Source organism: Amphiprion ocellaris, chromosome 5 (assembly GCF_022539595.1).
Source record: "Amphiprion ocellaris isolate individual 3 ecotype Okinawa chromosome 5, ASM2253959v1, whole genome shotgun sequence".
NCBI classification, from domain to species: domain Eukaryota; kingdom Metazoa; phylum Chordata; class Actinopteri; family Pomacentridae; genus Amphiprion; species Amphiprion ocellaris.
In genome coordinates this window covers 25,200,265-25,221,043 of record NC_072770.1, presented here as the reverse complement: position 1 = coordinate 25,221,043, position 20,779 = coordinate 25,200,265, and the positions used below count along the sequence as shown (strand labels likewise).

At 41.9% G+C, this 20,779-nt stretch overlaps 1 protein-coding gene across 2 annotated transcripts; it reads right to left on the bottom strand.

The window, feature by feature from the left end:
- Nucleotides 1-4,023: 4,023 nt before the first annotated feature.
- On the bottom strand, nt 4,024-19,160 carry si:dkey-195m11.8 (fidgetin). Of its 2 annotated transcripts, XM_023299308.3 has the most exons (3): nt 19,001-19,160; nt 17,956-18,186; nt 4,024-8,014 (listed from the first exon to the last, which is right to left on the bottom strand). In XM_023299308.3, the coding sequence occupies exons 2-3, from the start codon at nt 17,978-17,980 to the stop codon at nt 6,855-6,857; spliced, it is 1,185 nt and encodes a 394-aa protein (XP_023155076.1). In that variant the 5' UTR covers nt 17,981-18,186; nt 19,001-19,160; the 3' UTR covers nt 4,024-6,854. The 2 variants fall into 2 exon arrangements, with proteins under 2 accessions (XP_023155076.1, XP_035799306.1); XM_035943413.2 differs by lacking the exons at nt 17,956-18,186; nt 19,001-19,160 and adding an exon at nt 11,531-17,838.
- Nucleotides 19,161-20,779: the final 1,619 nt, after the last annotated feature.

The following is a 20,779-nucleotide window of genomic DNA, read 5'->3' as shown; positions in this document are numbered from 1 at the left end:
CCAGACACTGTCAGAAGTGTCTGTATGCCGCACTATACACACTCTGCTTTGTTTTGTCTCTCCCCCCTTCAGGTTCCTGTCCTCCTTGCATCCATCTGAATAGCAGGCTCTTAGCTGCAGAGGTGGGACGCGGATTAAGTAGGACGATGGTGGTTGGTGTGATCTGTCGGGTTGTTGGAAGTGGGAGCAGGTTTGTGGAGGAGAGAGAGGGAGACCATGAGTGTGTTTGTGAGTGTAAGTGATACAGGGAAAAGAGATCGTATGTCTTCAAGGAATCAATGTAATCTGGGTGAGGTAGTGTTTGTCTCTGTTCATACATGCAGCAGTTTCTCTGTTTCTATGTCACGTCTGTTGCTTTATGCAGAAGAAGACTCAGTGTGCATGAATCACTCAGTGCATGAATCTGACATGTTTGGGTTGAAGAGTCAAGAAAGCAACCTTCTTTCCCCTTGTCTTGATACATAACTAAAGAGGGACCAATTTTGCCAAAATGGAATAAAAGATGTGACAGATTTGTAACTTTACTGCCCTTTTCACTCTAGTTTTGCCCTCTGCTGCCTAATCTGTCTTAGAGCTTCACCTTCTGTGCTCATTCTGGGTTTGGTTACAATGTCTGCAGATATTACAGCTGCTAACTGCTCTGCTTATTTCTGTAAAGTCTCCTACACACTTTGCTTGGCTGCTTCAAATGACTTCTCACAGCTATCTAGCACCCTCTAGTGGGACTTGAAGGAAATAACTCAAGACAGCAACGTAATTTCCTTGGCTTAAAGGGCTGGTTGAAAATTAATGACAAAAGGTGTCTCACTAATGGTGATGTGGTATTAACTCTAAGTATGTTAATCCTAATAAGTTGGTAGACCAGAAAGAACAGCAGCAAATAGGGCCCACAAAGTTATTTACAGTGACTGCATGAACAAAATCCAACATTTATTTTTAATTATGTTATTTAAAGATGGAACATTTGTTGATTTTCAGCTAGCGGAACTCTAAATGCTTCGTGTTCATGTGGACATACTGTTGTAATAAGAAGCAGGACGCATCATGAAATTAAAACTTCATGAGCATCTCTGTCCTTCAGACTTTATTGTGCAAACAAGCCACTTGAACATGGACACAAACCAAAGATTTGTCAATCAAGGCAAGAAAAGTCCCATTGAGGAAACCCACCCACTATTGTTCATTTTTGTGTGTTATTTTTGAAGTATGATGGTAGACCTTCAGAGCAGGATTTGAAGTATTAATGGTTTTTAATTGCAAAAAAAGAGAGATAATTTCTTGCCCTTCCTCTCTGTTTTTAGGGTCCAACAAACAATGAGCTTGTTAATGTCCGAGTCTGATTTGTGGAATAATGTTTAGGTTGCTAGTGCTAGTTTTCTGTTTAGCTTTCAAGGAGAGGATCTCATTAGATTTAAATAGCATTCATTTACTAATAGAATTAAGCTGCCTTTAAGTCGATTTCATTACTTTACATTGACTACTCACCCTCTAGTTGGTTTCAGAGGGAAATTCCACGGCCATCTTGACCAAAAATTAGGCTGTTGTCACAGGTCTGACGGCACATTCAGCATTAGTGAGTCCACTAACAGCTGTTCGTTTAATGTTCACCTAAATGTCAGCTGAAAATATGGCCTCAATATATTGAGGGGAACAAGACTGTCTGATCCAGATTTTAAACATGTGCTTAAATATAATTTTGAGAACATTAAGAGTTAGTTATATGTGGTAACCTTACAGATTCTGCATAGAAAAAGTAAAACAGCTTCCAAAACGTGATTCCTTGATAGACTTTTACTGGTAATCAGGTATTTTTTGGTCTTGTTTGTCTTCTATGCAAATGAACGTCTTTGTGTTTTGTGGTTTTACTTGATAAAACATTTGAAAATGTCACCATTAATTTTGAGAAATGTGATGGACATTTTCACAGTTGTCTGTCATTTTATAGAACAAATGATTAATGCCATGCTGTAAATATGCTCCTAATGGTGGCTGCTCAGTGTTGCTTCTCTGAACTAACAGGCATTTTCCTTATTGAATAATCTGGTACTCATTTCCACAATTAATCTAATATTAATTTGATTGAAGAACCAATTACTTGTGCCATCATACAGATGTCCCCTTAACCTGAAGGTGGAGTTCTGGAAACCAGCTAGCAGAAGTACAATACTGTGTAAGAGCTTGGAGAACCAGGGTTATCTGACGATGTTAATAGAAATTGTATATTTACAGCTACCATGTTGTGCCTTTTAATCCTTTGTACAAACAGTTTGAGTGCAATTTGTGCATTTTAAAGAGTCTTTTTGGCAAGAAAAAAATCATCACAAAAGAATACAGACCTAAACCAGCTGTATAATTGCAAGAAAGTCAGTGAAAATCTCTCGTTTTCATTTGATCCATCTGTACTGACATTTGAAAAATGTATTCATACTCCATCCACAACTTATGCTCATGTCTTTTTTAAATCGTATTTTGTTTATAAGTTGACACTCTGATTAGTTGTCTGCCATAAATATTAGTATTCCCAGAGTTTTTCAATATAACAGGATGCTTCTTAGAAAGACCCCGTAGGTGTCACTGTTCCACTTGTTATGTGGCACTGCAGCAGATGGACTGCTGCTTGTGAAAGTGTCATCATTAGAAGGGCAGATACACAACAATTTGGCAAATGTGTCATGTGCACTTGAGAGATAAAAAGAAAACAAGCTCTTTTTGTTTGCTTGCTGTTTTATTTTTTACGTCTTGAATCTCAGACTGAGAACTTAACCTGGATACGACGACCTGCTGGGATAAGTCCATTAGATGGGAATATAGGCTTAACTAATGAGGATGGAGGCTTTAATGTTGCTTCCATTACAATGATTTGTCTAAAATGCAGTCTGTAAAGGAGTTGATGATTTCACCATTATAGGTAAACACAAGTTTAAGGGAGAGCAGTTTTGAGCAGAGGGCTTTGCTGTACAATGCAGCAGAGTTCTATTCTGTGGCTGAGAGGACAAAAGCTTTGGACATCTGTCACATGCCAGCGCATGCTCTCCGCCTTCCAGACAACAAAGCTCTCTTGAGCCTCTCTTCATAGCACAAATGGTCATGTGGTTTCTAACAACTTGGGAAAAGAATATTAATTGAGTTTACTCACAGTAGAAATAGGAATCTGGTAATGCTTCACTTTGTAGGTGTCCATAGAAGGAGCTAGGAAATGTGGTTCTAATGTTTAAGGGGGGAATGTAACAATGTTCTGAGACTGCAATTACAATTAGTTCACTTAGTTGAGTGTAAAAGCTATTTTCCTCCATCCCAATGAAAGAAAATGACTATTTTATTGCAGAAAACTACGTTTATTTTGAGGCACTTCACCTATATTTGACAGGACAGTTTGGAGAGACTGAAAATTCAGAGTAGAGACATGCAGCAAATAGTCTGGTTAGAGTCAAACTGGGGATTCACTGCTCAGGACACGTGTGCATTGAACTCACCACTTGACCATCAGGTCACCCCACAAAACTTTGCTTTACTCTTTCATATTGTTCATGTTGCATTGTAAGCCTGCTCAGAACTGCACATTTGTTCATCTGACTTGCTGTCTGACTTAAAGATGCTGGGTTAATTAACTCACATTAATATATCAGATTTTTCTAGGACGTTTTTAGAGGATGAGCGTGAATATATACACCAGTGATATAAAGAATTCCAAGATCTAAGGTTTCCTGTCAAACATCTAATTTTAAGGTATTTTAATGGTTGAGTGAAGTGGAATAAATATACACAGTAGAGCCACTTTTCCACTAATATCTCTGTTAAAAGGAAATTTGGTAAGAAAACTGTCTTATAATAATCAATTTGCAATAGTAAGAGAAGCAGAGGTAGAGAGAAGTAATATGTCACTGTCAAAGCTGCAAACATTTCTATTTTTTGATATTTGTTTTGTGGCTGCGATCAAACCGCTCAGGGATCAGTTATCGGGTCGCTCCTGCTCAGTGTATCTGTTAGGAGAAAAATGTTGCAAGTAATGAAAGATAACAACACTCAAACCTCAAATATTTTTTTTTCATTTCCACAGACAAAAAGACTTTTTTTTTTTTTTTTTGGTACAATATCTTCATTTCCATGACACAACAGTCTTCAGTGAGGTAGACTATAACAGGCCAAGAATTAGAAACAACATTGCTCCTTAAACTGGCATGTGAAATGACATGAAATAAATACTTCCATGTATAATGTCTTCAAAATGAGGTAGAAATGGTTACAGAGAATGTACAAGATACAACAAAAGTACAACTGAATTACAAAGATAACACCGAAGTCCAAATTTTGTCCATCTGACAAACTTGACTCCACTTCCTTCACTGAATCAGAGTAACCAAGAAAACCAGGAAACAGCAAATACTTCTTGCAGTGTGTAGGGTCATGTAGAGCACATTCTTTGTGTGGCATTGAAGAGCATTCATTTGTTGTAGCTAAGCGCTTAAATACTTTTAAAATCTGGGGGTAAGAGTACATCATTATTTGTTTAACACCTTTTTTTAATTATCTGTATTTTATTTTGAAGCTTCCTCTGCTATCTGCTGTCAATTTTTCAATACCAGAACCACATTCTGAGTAAGATGTGTGTACTTTTCCAAAAGAGGCAAGAAAATACTTTTTCATCACACTGAATCTCTGAAATCTTACTATTTAAAGGGGATCCATTGTCTGTGTTAACTTTGAAGTTGGGTTTTGCCAGATCCTCCAAAGCGTATAATTTGCAAAAATACATATGGCACAGTTTATGAAGGGTTGGCATAGCGGGGCAGCAAAGCTACAACACAGTGGGAAAAAAAAGTTTCGAGTTGCAGCTGTACATATTTTCTAACAGTGCACACTCTGATAATATTAAACCTTCCCTTCTTCATGGTGTCAATTCATGTTAGAGCTATTTTAAGCTGACTGACTGGTGACACAGTGTCAAGTGGTTTTAAAAGACTGACATGGGAAATGGGAATTGGATACTTTATTAAGACATTTAATAAGCCTTCCTATTATAGAGCTCATACTGCAGTGTGTGTATGTCTTGATATGCCAACATGTGTTGATGAGGAGTGCTTTGTTTTGTCCGCAAAAACCGTTTCCCCACTGCTAACTACACTAACACTTAACATGTCATTCATTTCTCCACCAAAACCTAAAAGACAATTACATCTATACATGAAGAAAATATGTTTCATATATCTAAAAACATCATTGATGTACATTATGGCATGTATTGTCCTTTTAAAAAAAAAATATCTGAATTACATTCAACATTTCAGGCCTTGGTACAAAAACCTCAAGTTTCCCAGAGCTAAAGAAGCCGTGCGGATAGCGTTTGTGTGCATGCATGCATGTGTGTGTGTGTGCGAGAGTTTCATACTATTGAAGGCCTTGCAAGTTCATTGTTTCCCTGAAGTGTTAGCCATGGCTCCGTTTTCATCTTGCTCCATAAAGCTCCCTACAAACACCTTAAGGTAATAACATACATTCTTATTTATTCTTTTTATCAATCTGAGGTAACAATATTCTTCCTGAGTATTCGATAGCACGACTATAAATCATCCTTCTGAGAGGCAAAAGTAAAGAGAATGCATATTTTTTTTAAAAAGTAAAATCTTAGCAGACAGGCTGGTAAATCTTCATAAAGAATGTAATGTTGAGCAAAAAAAAAAATTGTTAGAGGCACTCATCCAGATGCATATATCCTCCACTGCAACCTGCAGGCCTCTCAGTCTGATCTGTGCATCCAAAATAAGCCATAAAAAGCCTTCAAGCACCTTTGAACTGCTCTCAGTGAATTTTAGCAGTACGCAGACTTAAGTTTGGTTGTTTGGTTTTTGGTTGTAACTTATTTTGTAATATTTTAAATACTAAACACAAGGCATACGCTTGGCCAGGTTTTGCATTGCTCACATTCTCTTGAGAAACGGTTCATTTTAAGATTAGCAGAAATAAGCACGTCAACTACATGCTCTGAAGATGAGCTGCATTTACTTATATACTGTCATTTTAAAATGCTAAATATTGTATTTTTAAATGAATAGAGAATCTTAGATTATTTCCCCACTCGCAAAGAAATTAAAGGGCAGCTTCATGTCCACTACCACATAATCATTTGAGCAGCTTGATATGTATAAATTGGAAAAAAAAACAATGAGAAGGGCTGAGCAGAGGAGGCAGGGCTCCAGGGTCGAAATTAGATAAAGAATGAGACAAAAGGAGGCTACAAAAACCAAAAAATGTCAAGAATAAGGAAAAAGCAGGACAACATTCATTTCTCAAGGCCGAGTGACGCAGCAGGCCCTGCAGTCAGCTGTGTAGCAGTGATTGTGCTGAAGTAGTATGGCAATCTCACCATTTCAGTTATTGCTCTCTCCACTTTTTGGTCAGTAATGATTTTTTTTTTGTGGTGTGATAGAACATATTGCAGTCAGGGGCCTTTTACATACATAACGGCCACAAATAATTACACCAACTTCTCAAACAGCAACGTTGCAGTGCTGCTGCCACAGTAGCAGAAAGGAAATAAATAGGATCCTGAGAGAAACAGACACTCATACATTTAGACTGTCTTAATGCTATCTATGTAGAGAATGCCTCAACCTCACTCCCACGACTTAACCTCAACCTCAGAGGGCAAAACGCCTCTATGAATCTTTGGAAAATCATGAGTAATGAAAATATTAAAACATGCACAAGAAGTACCAGTCTAGTGCCCTCTTGTGTTTGCTCGGGAAATTCAACTTTTCACTTACAAATCCAATGTAATTCTCCATGTGTGTCTAGGTAAAGAACCCTGGGTTGGTTTTGAGGAGCGAGGGGAATCCTCTCAAATTCTGCCCGGGCTGTCAGCGCCCTCCAGTGGGGTCCTCAGATCGAGTGTGAGATGAAGGTATCTTCATAGACATTCTCTGCTGCTGAGGAAAGCTGTGCTCCCCTGATACACTCTCTCCTGCAAGGCCTGATGGTGGGCTGTAGTCCCCTGCCCCGCCATAAGGGGGTGATATCAGAGGCTTTCCAGATTTGTAAGCCTGTGGGTCTGAGGCCGATCCGCTCATATCGTAGCCGTTGCCGTTACCGTGACCTTTGCTGTGACTGTTTCCGTGGCCGTTGCCGTACTTTCTGTAGCGAGATCCCTCCACCTCTGCTCCCTCCTGTTCTTCCTCCGTCATCTCAAAGGCCTTGCGTTTCAGCGGCACCCCTGCCTCTGAGCTCCCTCCGAGGCTGTGGGATGGGTAGCTGTAACTGCCGCCCACCATGGTGGGCCTAGGGGCCAGAGGAGTGGGAGCACTAATCCCAGAGGGCAGGTATGAGGCACTGGGGTGGCTGTATCCAGAGGACAGGCTGGTTTGGGGGTAGCATCCTGGTGGGTAGTTGTAAACAGGAGTGCTGGTGCTGTAGCTGGGCACTAGAGTAGGTGCGGCCTGCAAAGAGTGTAGAGGGGCAGGTGGAAGTGCTGCGCTAGGCTGAGGGCAGTATCCTGAGGACAGATAGGTGCTGTTGTAGGCAGGAGGGTATTCCTGAGAGGATGGGGTGCTGCAGGTGCCAACACCACTGTAGCCCGGCTCCGAGGCCAAGTTACTGCTCACTACTGTTACGCTCCCTGTGGCTGGGATCCCCACAGAGGCAGAGCCCACTTTGGTGCCAGTTAGTGCCTCCAGTCCGGGGTAACACTCCATGCCCTGACCCAGAGCCCAGGGTTCAGATTCTGTTTTCAGGAAAGTTCCAGGCTCTGCGTAGGCCCCGGTAGCTGGGCGCTCATAGGACAACTCCAGGCCTGAGTACTTCTCAGCATAGCGCTTGAGCAGAGAAGAAGCGGTGAGTGCTGATATGTCATCACTGGCCCAAGGATAACCTGCAGGGGCATAGCTGCGGCGAGCGGCTGAGGTGTAGGGGTCGTGTTTGTGGGCAGATGGGGGTGAAGTGGTGGAGGTGACATCTAGGTGCTGCTCAGGCCACTGAGATAAAGGGGCGGCGTGCTCCGGAGACCAGTGCATCTTCAACAGACCTGACAGAAAAAAAGAGCAAAGTAGTGAATTTACACAATCTTAAAATAATGATTCATCCAGCTCAGATGACACCCATACGGCCAACTTGAGGCATTTTACTCTCTCTGTTTCCCAAAACCTCCTTGAAAGCTAAATCTGCATATCTGCCCTCAGAAAACTGACCCTTTTCCAGAATCTTGTCACTGCTTAGCCCGTGCTCTTCTACATCTCTTCCAGGCAGGGGACAACTGTTCAAATCTTTATGAGAAGCCGCCAACATAGCCCCCAGCCTGGTCTCCACGGCGATAAGCCTCCATCAGCCTGTGTGCTGCCCTCTGCCTTTGCCTCTCTCACATTGGGCCCATTGTTGTCTCTCTGTGAGTCTCTTAGTCCACAAAGCCACCCCCACCAAGCGTGTGATCTAATTCGGCCCAAACCTCAGGGGTCTGCTGGACGGGGGGAACAGAGGGCGGGGTCACCGGGGAAACTGATCAGAGTGGTTCTTCTCCATATTACACAGACTGGACCGGTGCTTCTATGAACACTATTACAAGTGTAGTGATCGATTGAGCAGTCAAAAGAGTCCGATTTTCATATGGCATGTGTGATTACATATGCACATTTACACAAACAGAGTAATCCACTGGTTTAGTGGCTGAGGGCTTGGCTTTTTGAACTGGCATTAGGCCGACATTCCAGGCATTGCAGAGTATTATTAAACTGTCCTGACCCCAGGCTTGGACCAGAGGCGCTTCCCTCCAACAGCACTGGACAGAAGAGGATGCTCCTGCCAAGACTTCATCACTACATGAAATAACTCCTATGTCAGTATATTACATTATTGTGATGTTTTCTTGCAATATATCTTGACATAAGCGTATTTTAACTCTTTTTATGACCCATTTGCTAGTTTATAGATGGGACTCCATGCAGAAAAAATTAACGAACTTCATTATTATATGTAAATAGTGTTAATTTATGCCTTCTTTTTCAGCAAATAATCTTTCTCTCTTCAGTTTGCCACATCTACAATAGATGATTGTCTTGCTGCAATGAGCAACATGTGATTATTTTGTGAGTTAGAATCAGGGGTGCCGCTAGCAAATATTTTCCTCATGGAAATTCATTTTTAAGTGGGAGTGTTGTCAGTAAAATGAGTGGAAAATGTTCAGCAAGGCTTACAAAACCCAACAAAGTCACAAATATGTTCAATTTACACTGACATAACCCGTATATGACATATATTGATTATCACACATGCCCACACACACTTCCTCACTCACACATTTGGTCTAAAACTGACTCCATGTGGATTACACCAGGTTGTGTCATATGTCCACCAGGACCACCAGATGGGCCTCTAAACGGTCCACATGTTGAGCCCTAAATTAAATGAGCCTTCAGCCCAATAATCCCACTCATCCAATCCAGGGATCGCGGCGCTCTTGACCAGCACAAGCTCCGCCCCATCTCTGAGAAATCCCTATGCTCCAGGGAATTCTGACTGGTCATGGTACCCATCCTAAAACATTAAAGGCTTACATTCCCAACAATGCACACTGACCCCATTGATTGAGACCTACCACAAAAACTCAGCAGTGAAAGATATGTGGCCTCCTGATTTACACAAAGGTTAGAATGAAAGTTATGTCATTTATCCCTGTAAGCAAGGTGTTGATTCATAGTATTTAATAGTAAGTCTACAGATCATGGGCGGATTACCAAATGGGCCTACTGGGCACAGCCCCAGGGGCCCAAGGGGTTAAGGGGCCCCTAAGCCACGGTGCCTGCTGCACAGCGACTGTTATTACATTTCTCAATGAAGAGCTAAAGGACTCAGTCATTCATGTCAGTGTCAGAGCACCCAGAATCCCTCTGAAGACCCTGAAGAAAGAACGGGAACACTTGCAAGAAAGATGGCATCATGACATCTTCACGTGTGTTTATTACTATCACAGGTCATTTAGGCTTTTTTTAAAGCTGCAACAGAGATGAAAAAGATGCCCCTCTGAGTCATTGACGAAATTAGTGTGATGAAATTTAAAGCGTAGTTGTCTTGTGCCCTCTTGTGTTGGCTGTTAAAATTAAACTTTTCACTGACAAGTTCAGTGGTATTCCTCCTAAATCTGGATTACAGACTCTCAAATGCCCTCAAATCTGATCAGTGCAGTCCTCCAATCATGTATCTGTGATGTACTATCTTCACAGACATTGTCTGCTGATGACAAAAGTTGTGCATCACAGTACACTCTATCCAGGTCTGACTGTGGACGTATGATGCTCTGTTTGATATTACAGTATAGGTGCAGGTAACACAGTAATCTTTGGTAAAAGTGTTCTTATAGATACTTTCACAGGTGCAGTGTGAGTCAGGCAAGGTGACAATCTTGGAATGACTGGACTCTATCTGTGTGCCAAAGCAATACAGCAATACAATTTCATTTTCAACTATATAGGTTACATGTTGTCATAGTACACTATGTTGGCAGTTAAACCTCGCCAATGCAAAAAAATTGTCCTTCTTAAGACTAACTGCTTCTATTTTTTCCTGTTTCTGGATCCGTTCCACCAGCATCCAGTCTATTTTATTTTCAAGGTGTAGCAGTTTCCTGTTTCCTTAAAGCATTGCATTGTGAATAAACAGCATCCATGAACAGCACATAAAAAACATCTGATAAAATGTGCGTTCTCTCTGGTTTTAATATACTTTATGTTGTCATTTTTGTATAAACAAATTGCACACTAAATACCTGCTTGAGATGAACACATCTCATGGATTTTTTGACAGCAGTATATTTCGTTATGCACAAAATGGCAATATTATTAAAGCTGAACTGAATTTAAAAACATTTTCAGATATAATCCTAAAAACACCTATTATTAGAAAGAGAAATTATATTGGATCAAAATGTTTCGAATATCCAGATAGTGAGCAAACTTTACCCAGCTCCAGCATTTCACTGGGAAAACAGTAAATAAATTGTGACTTCATCAGATCCTCAGCTGTGGCCTGCAGAGATGCTTTAGGTAGACGGTATTCTGACTACAAGCTTACCATCACCATTAACAAATGCAGAAGTTCTCTGTCATCTAAGGCTCCTTGAGACAATCATAGTTAAGTCCTTGAAGTAAATTAGATTATCAGTTGTAAAATCTTGACATCTTGTATTGACTAAACTGACCTAAAGGTGATTTATCCTTGACATCCTTGAATATATCACTAAAGCCTGTTCAAATTATTATTTTTTTTCAACATCACTTTGATTCTGTGTGTAGCTCTAAAAAGCTTTCAGCTCATAACTAAAATCATTTAATTCATTTGTTTCAATAATGAAAACAGACAGACTTTGGTTTCACAAATGACACTACTCTGCAGTCATGTGACTGGTTGCAATAACAACACTAAAAGATACAAGCTTCTGTCTACAATGTGTGATCTTTGTTTAAAAATGCAGCAGTCTAGTGACCGTATTTACACATGCATTCAAACCTGGGCATCACAGACACACAATCAGGATCATCAGACTGGTACTCACTGGTCATGCTGATTGCAGGCATGAGCCATTCACTTGCCGGCTTCAATCTATTCTTCTCACTCCGTCGTCACCAGATGGTCTGTAATCTCGCCAAGACATATTTAAATGCAGCAATCTACTATGTCTGGAATCCTCATCAAAATTCAGCAAAGGAATGTGAAAACTGAACAAATGGAGGGATCACTGTGAGATCAGAGGATGGAAGAGTGAACCGGAGGGTCTGGATGGGTCAAGGACCAGACTGAGGGAGGAAACCAGACTAATGATGGATTAGAGCACATAAGGCTTATGGGAGTGTCAGAGCCTGACGACAATCTGACAGTAAGCGACAAGAATTAAAGAAGCATCATTGGTAAACTTAAGCTGGGATTATACTTCCTGCGGACGTGCAGCTGCGGACACTATGAACATGTACTTGTTCTAATTATACTCCTCTTAAGTCTGCTCGGCATATGCAGTAGATTGTCTTCTTATACCACATATGGACACTACCGAACATGTGCACTACTGCCCTTGTAGTGTTGTGGCTGCACAGACACAAATTTGTTTCCAAGTGAACTCCCACAGACTTGGGCAGATGACTAGATTTACATCACTCTGACCTTTGCAAGCCTTTGCGTACTTAACATATGCAAAAAGTGTAACACTGGCTTTACTCCTTATCCTTACAATAAGCTTATAAACTTAATTTTACTGCTTCACAAATATCAAAACCAACTCCATAACCACTGTGCAGTAGCACAAAATGGTATCGCTGTTTAATATAAACTAGTGTCACTGCAACTTATTACTCCAGGGAACGCAGCAGTTATGTGACGATCAGCGTACGTTTGTCTGTCTGTCTGTCTGTCTGTCTGTCTGTCTGTCTGTCTGTCTGTCTGTGCACAACATTACTCAAAAACGAATTTGGATGAAATTCTCAGGGAAGGTCAGAAATGGCACAAGGACCAAGTGATTAGATTTTGGCAGTGATGCAGCTTATAGTCTGGATCCACGGATTTGTTAAGGATTTCCATATCATCATCATCCACTGTAAAATAAGGCAGTTGAAGGGTATATGAGACTTGTGCTGTATTGGTAGGTACATACTTGATTGATCCTAAGGGAAATTCAAGAAACATATTCAAATGTAACATTTCCACTTAATTCTCTCTGTGGAAAAACATTTTTCTCCCACATGGGTAGATACTTACGATACATATACACAAAAAAGATCTACTTAATGATGTGTATATTTATTATTACAAGGGGCTCATTGGAAAATGCCTGACATGCCTCACAATGAAAGTAAAGTACAGTTAGTTAGCTCTATATAAATACTGTTTTCTTTTTTTGTTGACTAACAGACATGCAGCTATCTATATTCACCTCATTTCTATTGTAGATATTTTTCATATTTTCACACTGTATAGATTACTAAGATTGCTACTTGATGAAACGATTTTCTAAAAAAAAAACTTAAATTTCACACTCGTAGGTTTGCCAGTTATTTGAGAAATGTGAATTTCTGTAGCTGACTAAAACCTCTTACTTCTTTGTAAGTGCTGTAGGATCAGACATCTGTGTTGAAGCGAGGATGTCAGGGAGCTGGGTTTGGGTGTTAGAAGGGATGAGTGAGGAGCCCGTAACCCTAATCTAGCTCTTCATGTAGGCTTGGGGCTTGGAAACACCCTCCATTCTTGGTCATGCTTGACTTACCAATAGACAAAGATGAGTACTAAGCCGGATTGGTACCGTGATGGCCTCCCTTAATCATTGTGATTACCATACTGTTGACTAGTGTTTCCTCTGTGCTCTGCTGTAGTTTGGATACTGGACTCATGTACAGTGGAAACCACATAGAGAAAAACACAGAAACAAGAATACAAAAGAAGGTCAATGTGTCAGAGAAGGCACCTTATAGCGGAAGACAAAAATATCGATAGTCATGCTGCTCGACATGCTGTACTGTTGCTATGTTGTTCTCATATGTGCCTAAATCTGGATCTGGATAGACTTTAACTCCATATGCTTAGGGACCTAGCCATGAAAATAAGTTCAATTTAAAGTCATCTTCTTTACATCTTCCATTTAAACAAACTGCCTCCACTACTTCTGCTTCCCAGCAACTTTTACTTTGTATTGATTTCCATTTACTTCCACAAAGTGTTCAGCTTCACTGCTTACATTTTCCCAGCCTTCTCTTTTTGTGTGGATTTGCTTTGGCGTGGATTTCATTTTTGGGATAAATTACTTTGATAACCCTAAAAAGCCTTTAAGCTTTCTTTCGTGGAAAAAAGTTGCAGCTCAGATGCTTCTTGTCACAGAAGATGTGCGTCAGGACAGGCTTTTATCACTGCTTTGATGTTGGTGGGAGCATGTGATGGTGTGTGTGTGTGTGTTTGCATGACTCTGTATTTGTGTGTGCATGTTTGCGGTTTGATTTGGAAAGTAAAGTTAAAATGGGGAATATTTGATTGCACTTTTCCCACAGCCTTTGTGCTTTTATCTTCCTCTGTAGGTTTGAAAAGTTTCCTGACTTGAACATTGTTGTGTTCATATAAACAGCCTCACTGTTTACTCTTTCTTCGCAGAGCTGTCAGAAGTAGGCCGTTTCTCTTTTAACAATAAACAGAAATGCTAATTTGTTTTGAGGCAGATCTAATGTCAGTCTGAACATGATCTACACATTTACAGCTTCATAGACAATTCAGACACTTATTCGTATTCAGGCAAGTTGGCACTTTGATGTACGTGCCTGTTTAAATCTTTCTCTTTAACTCTACTTACAGGCAAAAAAATAACTAAAAGATTTTTTTTTGTGCCTCCTGCAGCAGCTCAGATCTTCTACATTATATTATGAGCTTGAATAACAGCTGCGTTGCCACTAGGAATCTTTATCATTGGAAGGTTTAGTGTTTATGGTGCAAAGCAGGGCTGTGTCACATCCGTTTTATGTGTTTATTCTGAAGCCACAAGTAGACATGTCTGCATTCTCTTGCATTCATTTCCTGATACAGACCAGTAACAATAGTGGTGAAGAAAATGTTTATGCCTCAAATTGCTTTTGTGTGGAGAACGACAAGATTACATCAGAAGAGGAGACGGCCTGTTAGAGACCCAAACATGTTGAGGCAGGACAGGATCAAGCAGAGTGGGCTAGAAGGAAATGCACAATCACAAGCAGATAAATACTGCATGTGTGAGGAGGCACATGGAATTTACAATAAAGTCTTCTGGGACATGAAAGAAACACCACAATCACTAACAATGTAGCTGCCATGACACCGTACTCAGAAGTAGAATTCTGCTTTGAGTGTGCCTGTGTGTAATGAATTGTCTCAACACAAGCAAGTAAGTCTCTTTTGAGTCAGAAATTAAGTAAACATGGTCAATTTCTCATCTGTTTTCATGAAGACATACGCTTGAATGCACTGTGGCATCACCAAAAAACAAAGCGTGCAATATGTGAGTGTGTAAAGCTGGGGATGGGAGTAAAGAGAACCTCCCAGCCTCCATTAAAAAGCAGTTCCAGTGTTTCAATCTTTATTTGAAGGTGTTTATCAATTGCATATAGAGATAACTTAGTATATTGTTTGGCCGAACCACATGATTTTCTGTTTTAAGGATGCACAATTATGCAGTTCATTAATGTTTTCTGTGTGTCCACAGAGGCCAGTTTGACTCCTGGTCCACTGCGTGGTCAGTATGAGTAATTAGGGGTTAATTAGATGGAAGTACATGTGGGGGAAGGGGCGGACTGGAATGGGATTTGGGGGTTGTGGAGCATCAGAGATGGCTAGCTGGTGTGGGATGGGGAGTGGAAACAAAAATCACCCTTCTGGAGCTGACGGTTCTCTGTTAGTGCTTTTACCCCACTCACAATAAACAAAGAAATCCCCTGAAGACGGACGGACAATCGGAAATACACACACAGAGAGACACACACAGGCTCCAGAAAAGCACACTCCCATATTGTGGCTTTCATGCAGCGTTTAGCTTCAGCTGGCAGACGGACTCTTGGTCATCTATCGGATGAGTCAAGCATGCTGGAATGCCAGGAATCTAACCTGAGATCTATTTACAAAGCACATATCCTCTCCATACACTCAGCACACATTGTCCATTTGCATGCTTATGGTAAGAGGCAAAAAACAGAGAGAAAAAGACAGAACATGCTTACTTAGAGCGTTGATAAATGACCCCTAACCGCTGTTTGCACATTATTGGGTGATTTGTATTAGTTAGAAGTTGATTCATGCCAGTGCTAAGATCAATACAGAACAGATGAGAAATGGGTTGTGAACATACACGTAGAGTATCAGGATTCTTGTCGCTATAAACAGTAGCGTACTCATACAACAGCCAGCTAAGGTTGTCCTACTTTCTTAAAGGGTAAATGAGGGTTAGATTGTTATGTAAGCAGGCCATAGTCTAAAACACTGAACACGGAGTCAGTGTGAAGGAGGATCTACTGAGAAGAGCCTCCCTCTCCCTCCTGTTTGCCCTTCCCCCTTATCTCCAGGCCTGCACAGTCCACCAGGCCACACTGCTGTCAGCCGCTCAAACACTGTACCATGTCTGCTTCAGGTTTTACACGTCCCTAACCTCCAAGGCATTTTTAAGCTCCTAATCAAATAGCAAGTCGAAATGGGTGCAGCCTGTCACACAGTTTTGCTCCTAAATGCCACTAACAAACTAGCTTACTTTCATAATTCTGCGTTTTGCTTTCTTTGTATTTAATTTTTCAGTTTCCTTTCTCTCAGTTGTGGCCCCTGCACTCTTGTTTCCTTGAGGCTCCATGACTCTGTGCAGCAGTAAACAGGACTGTGTGTCCCAGCATGTGTGGTCAGTTTTCCCTTCCCCCACTGCTTTAGCTCACACACTCACATGTGGCAGAGGCTGGCCGGGGCTCATTGTGTCCACTCATATATCAGGCTGCAGCTGACCAGTCCCTCCTCACGTCTTCTCCATCTGTCCTTCAATTTGCTCTTTCTCTCTCATTTTACCAGCAGCACACATCTTTACTATAACACCTAATGAGGATCTAAGGTGTGCTACAATTTGTTAAACAAGCTTTCATGATTGGTATGGAGGACAAAAGCAAGTGTGTGTGTGTGTGTGTGTGTGTGTGTGTGTGTGTGTGTGTGTGTGTGGAGGCGGAGGGTGATGTTTATGTGTCCCACTATACAGGACTAATGAGAGGCTGTTGACACCAGGTTACTAACGATCTGGCTTTCATTCACAGAATCGCTTCACCCTGGTAACTGGCGACTAAAAAGCGCTAAAGCTGCTCATCACTCTCACCATGTCACACTATCATCATTATAGACAGAGCCCTTAATGAGCTGTGGGTGGCTGGGATTGTGTTTTCTCATTTGTGTGTGGAGATGGATTGGAAATTTGCCAGCATGTGAGATTCGACCGAGGTGGTCGGGAAATTGCGTGCAACTATACGAGTGTGTTTAGTCAAAAGTTTCTGTGGGAAGAAAACTAACATGATGCTGCGAGTCACTTTGAGGGAGGAATGTGACACAAGCACGCTACTAAAACTTCTGTCTGCTGAGACAACTCCCTCGTTCTCCCTGGACGACGGCACAAAAAACAAAGTCAGTCGCTGCACCTGTGTAGCCGCTAACATGCACAAGTAAATCCCTGTTGCATTATTCCAATCAGGTTAGCGTTGTAATCCTGTTAAAGCTTGGCCTAATCAATAACCCAGTCAGTCAATAGAAGCATATTCAACAGCCTGGATAGGAACCTTTCATGATATATATACGAAGAGGGACTATTCGGTGATGTGTCGACGAGATTTATGTGATTTAATCTGCTTTTGCATACTGATGTTGCAAATGTAGGAAACGCATCTGACTGACCTCAAAAACTGCTAAATTAGATTGCACATTTAATTACAAGGCAAAAAAATGTCAATACAAATACAGTTGGAGTCAACCGAAAACGTACAGGTGTGCTTAAAAGCGTCTAATCAAGATATCGTGTGTCTTCTCTCATTGGAGAACAGCCTTAATCCAGGTTGTTTTGCTGCACAATCAGTTGATGTTGTTCCTAAGAGCACAGCCAGAGGCGCTTGAGCTGCTGTCTGTTCAAACCGACTGTTACTACGCAATATTCACATGGAGGGGCTGAAAAAACAGCCATTGAACACTTTCTGTGAAATTCCTCAATGCAAAGCCTGGAGACTCAGCTGTTAAAGCCATTAGCATATCTGCCTTCTCAACATGACTTCTCAGAGACACCCCCCCCTCCCACAGCAACTCGCTTCCCTCTGCACAGCCACAGGAGATGAGTCCTGGACAAAAGAGGAGCCAGAAGAAGAATGTGTACAGGAAAATGGTCTTTCAAGTCGAGCAAGGTTACGGTATCCACACACAACATGACAACATTTGTTCCCAACACAGGCAGCGTGCACACAGCGGTAGACTTACTGTATGGGGTGACAGGACTGAGCATTCTGCAGCCCTGGCCCCCAGGTGAAGAGTAGAGGACCGGGTCCACTTGGTGTTAGTGAGGGCCCAGCTGCATGCTGCGGGGCCTTCCTGGGTTTCTGCTGCTTCTCCTGCTGTCGGCTGAGTGGCTGCTGGTTTGGCTAGTGACTGGCCTCCTGTATCGCTCCATGGTTCATCTCACACTTCAACACCGCTCTGACACGCTGCCACCTGAAGAGCGCAAACAGGCCAGTGTCAGAACCAACACACACCACGACTGTTGTTGTTCAAACCCAGATTCTGCGATATTTTCAGAGGATTTAATGATGCACAAATAATACAAACCATGCTTATTTAATTGCATTTTTTTCTTAGCTGTTAAGCTTAATGTCCCAATTATTACATTAAATTGACTGTTGTGGGAAATACTTGTGGAGAATACTTGCAGCAATATTAAATAGTATTGACTGACAATGAGTTTGTCATGCACTCCATACGCTTTCCTCGTGTTTATATGTGCATATACATTACATACTATGTATGTAACCCGTGATTGGGAGAGTTTGAATGCTGAACGTCCTGACAGAGACAGGGCTTCAACATCTGACCACAAAACGACCAAGTTTCAAAATTCTTTAAAACCACTCGTGTTTCAACAGAAAAACTATAAACCATAACGCCAAAGAGAACTTTGCACCGTCTCGCTAACAAGGACACTCTCCTGTCCAGCAATGCATACATGTGGTTAAAAAAAAAAAGGAGAATGAGTGCATAGACTTGTAACACAGACCCAACGGGTTGACGTACAGAAAATCAACAAATAAGAGCGTAATGTAGCATAACACGCGTGCGTAAAGGGAAGAATTACGCATGTACAATTAAGTAGGCTAAATGAAAACGCGCACAAGAAGACAAAACACTCGAAAAAAACAGGAGCGAGAACATGGAAAACGACAGGAATGTCCAAGAAGCAGCGGAAAACACTGTCATTACTGTTGAAATTACACAAAGTCTTCTCCAACAAGTATGTAAATGGCGACTGTACCTGACCATGCCTGGATTTACGCGCTGAGTGGCTCAATTTGGAAAGTAATCCACTATTCCACAAACTAGTACAGCAGCAGGAGCCGATGTAAACGCGTGTGGCAGAGTGTGTGCGTGTGTGTGTGTGTCTGTGTGTGTGTGTGTGAGAGAGAGAGAGAGAGAGAGAGAGAGAGAGGGTGAGGGAGGGTGAGAGAGGGAGGTTTACGCACTCTTCTGGGACCCTATCCTTTTCTCCTACACTCCCTCGCTCGCCCTCCAGCTCGCTTCTCCCTCCTCCCCTCCCCTCTCCCTCTCCCTCCCTCGCCTAGTGACAACAGAGCAGCGCATACATCCCCTCCCCCAACCACGCCACCCCTCCTCCTCCCCCCCAACCTCCCCCCTCCTCCCCCCTCCTCCCTCTCTTTTGTTAAAACTATTTCAGCAGGAAGGGAGAGAGAGGGAAAAAGTGACCAATCATGCAGTGTCAGAGAAGAGCCTGTTTCCCCCTGCTGTGTGTGTGTGTGTGTGTGTGTGTGTGTAGATGATTTTCTTCTCTTTTTTTGGTTGCATGTGTGTATTCGTGCATGTTTTTGATGCCCCGATGAATGGGCATGTTATGTTGGGACACATGCTCGTGAAGAATTGTGAATTTTCTCCTTCACTGATCACATGAGAAGTTCAGTTATTGTCAATGACTTCTATTGATCTGGTACATTGATCTTAGTATTGTTGGGAGGGCGGGGTTGAAACAACCAGGTCAATATTACCTAATTCCTGTGGAAGCCCATCCCCCTGCCACACATACACAAATACACACATGTCCTGCACACATGCATGGGCAACAGCAAATGACCTCCACATTGGCCTCAAACCTTTGACTAAGGAGCAGGTTAATTTCTTCACCTGTTTTTTGTCAATATCACTACAATGTACACAAGTAGTGCTTTCTTTTTTCATGTAGTGCTTCGTTTTTTTGCGGGTCATTTAACTTTTTCCTCTAGTTCCTTATTTTCGCTCTAACCCCGGCCGCTCATACATAGAAACACAGCTGTGGTTCTGCATTTAGAGTTATGGTATAGGTGGGACAAGCTGCCTCACTCCTCATGTTACTCTGCTGTAAACACTCAAAGGCCCTGCAGGACACACTCCTCCTGCTTTGGCTGCACACACACACACACACACACACACACACACACACACACAAACAGGCACATGTTTGACATGTGTGAGCTGCTTTTCAGAAAGTGGTTGTTCACAGAAAATACTCATTTCTCTTGTAGTTTCATCACATTGCAGCAAAATCACATCAGTATAATTACACAGTTTCCCTCCTGCTTGCACCAACAACACGAGGTCACACTGCGGTGAAGAAACCACCAGCAGACTATAATCTGAGAGCACCGTGAGTTGAAATGTTGCCTATAATAGCAGAGGAGGTAGAGCCTTGTTATAAGACCTTTCATCGGGTGACTCAGAGGAGTAATGGCTAGTGCCGCGCTCAGCTCTTTCCCCTTTACCTGCTTTGCTGACGGACACTGAAAAAAAAGCCACGTTGTTATTTTGCAGACTAGGAAACAATACATCTAAACAATCCCAAATGTGCTGCGGGGGCTTTTCTTTTCATCATAGATAAGGTAGGCCGTTTGATACATTCTCACAGCCGAGTCCCCAGATGTTGGTCTCTCATTACGCCAGGAACACCTCGGCATGCAACCACGAGGCCTTCAGCAGGTTACAGGGAGAAGCAGAGGGACGAAGGGCAGAGTGTGCTAACGACAGTCCAACAGAAAGGTGCGGCTAT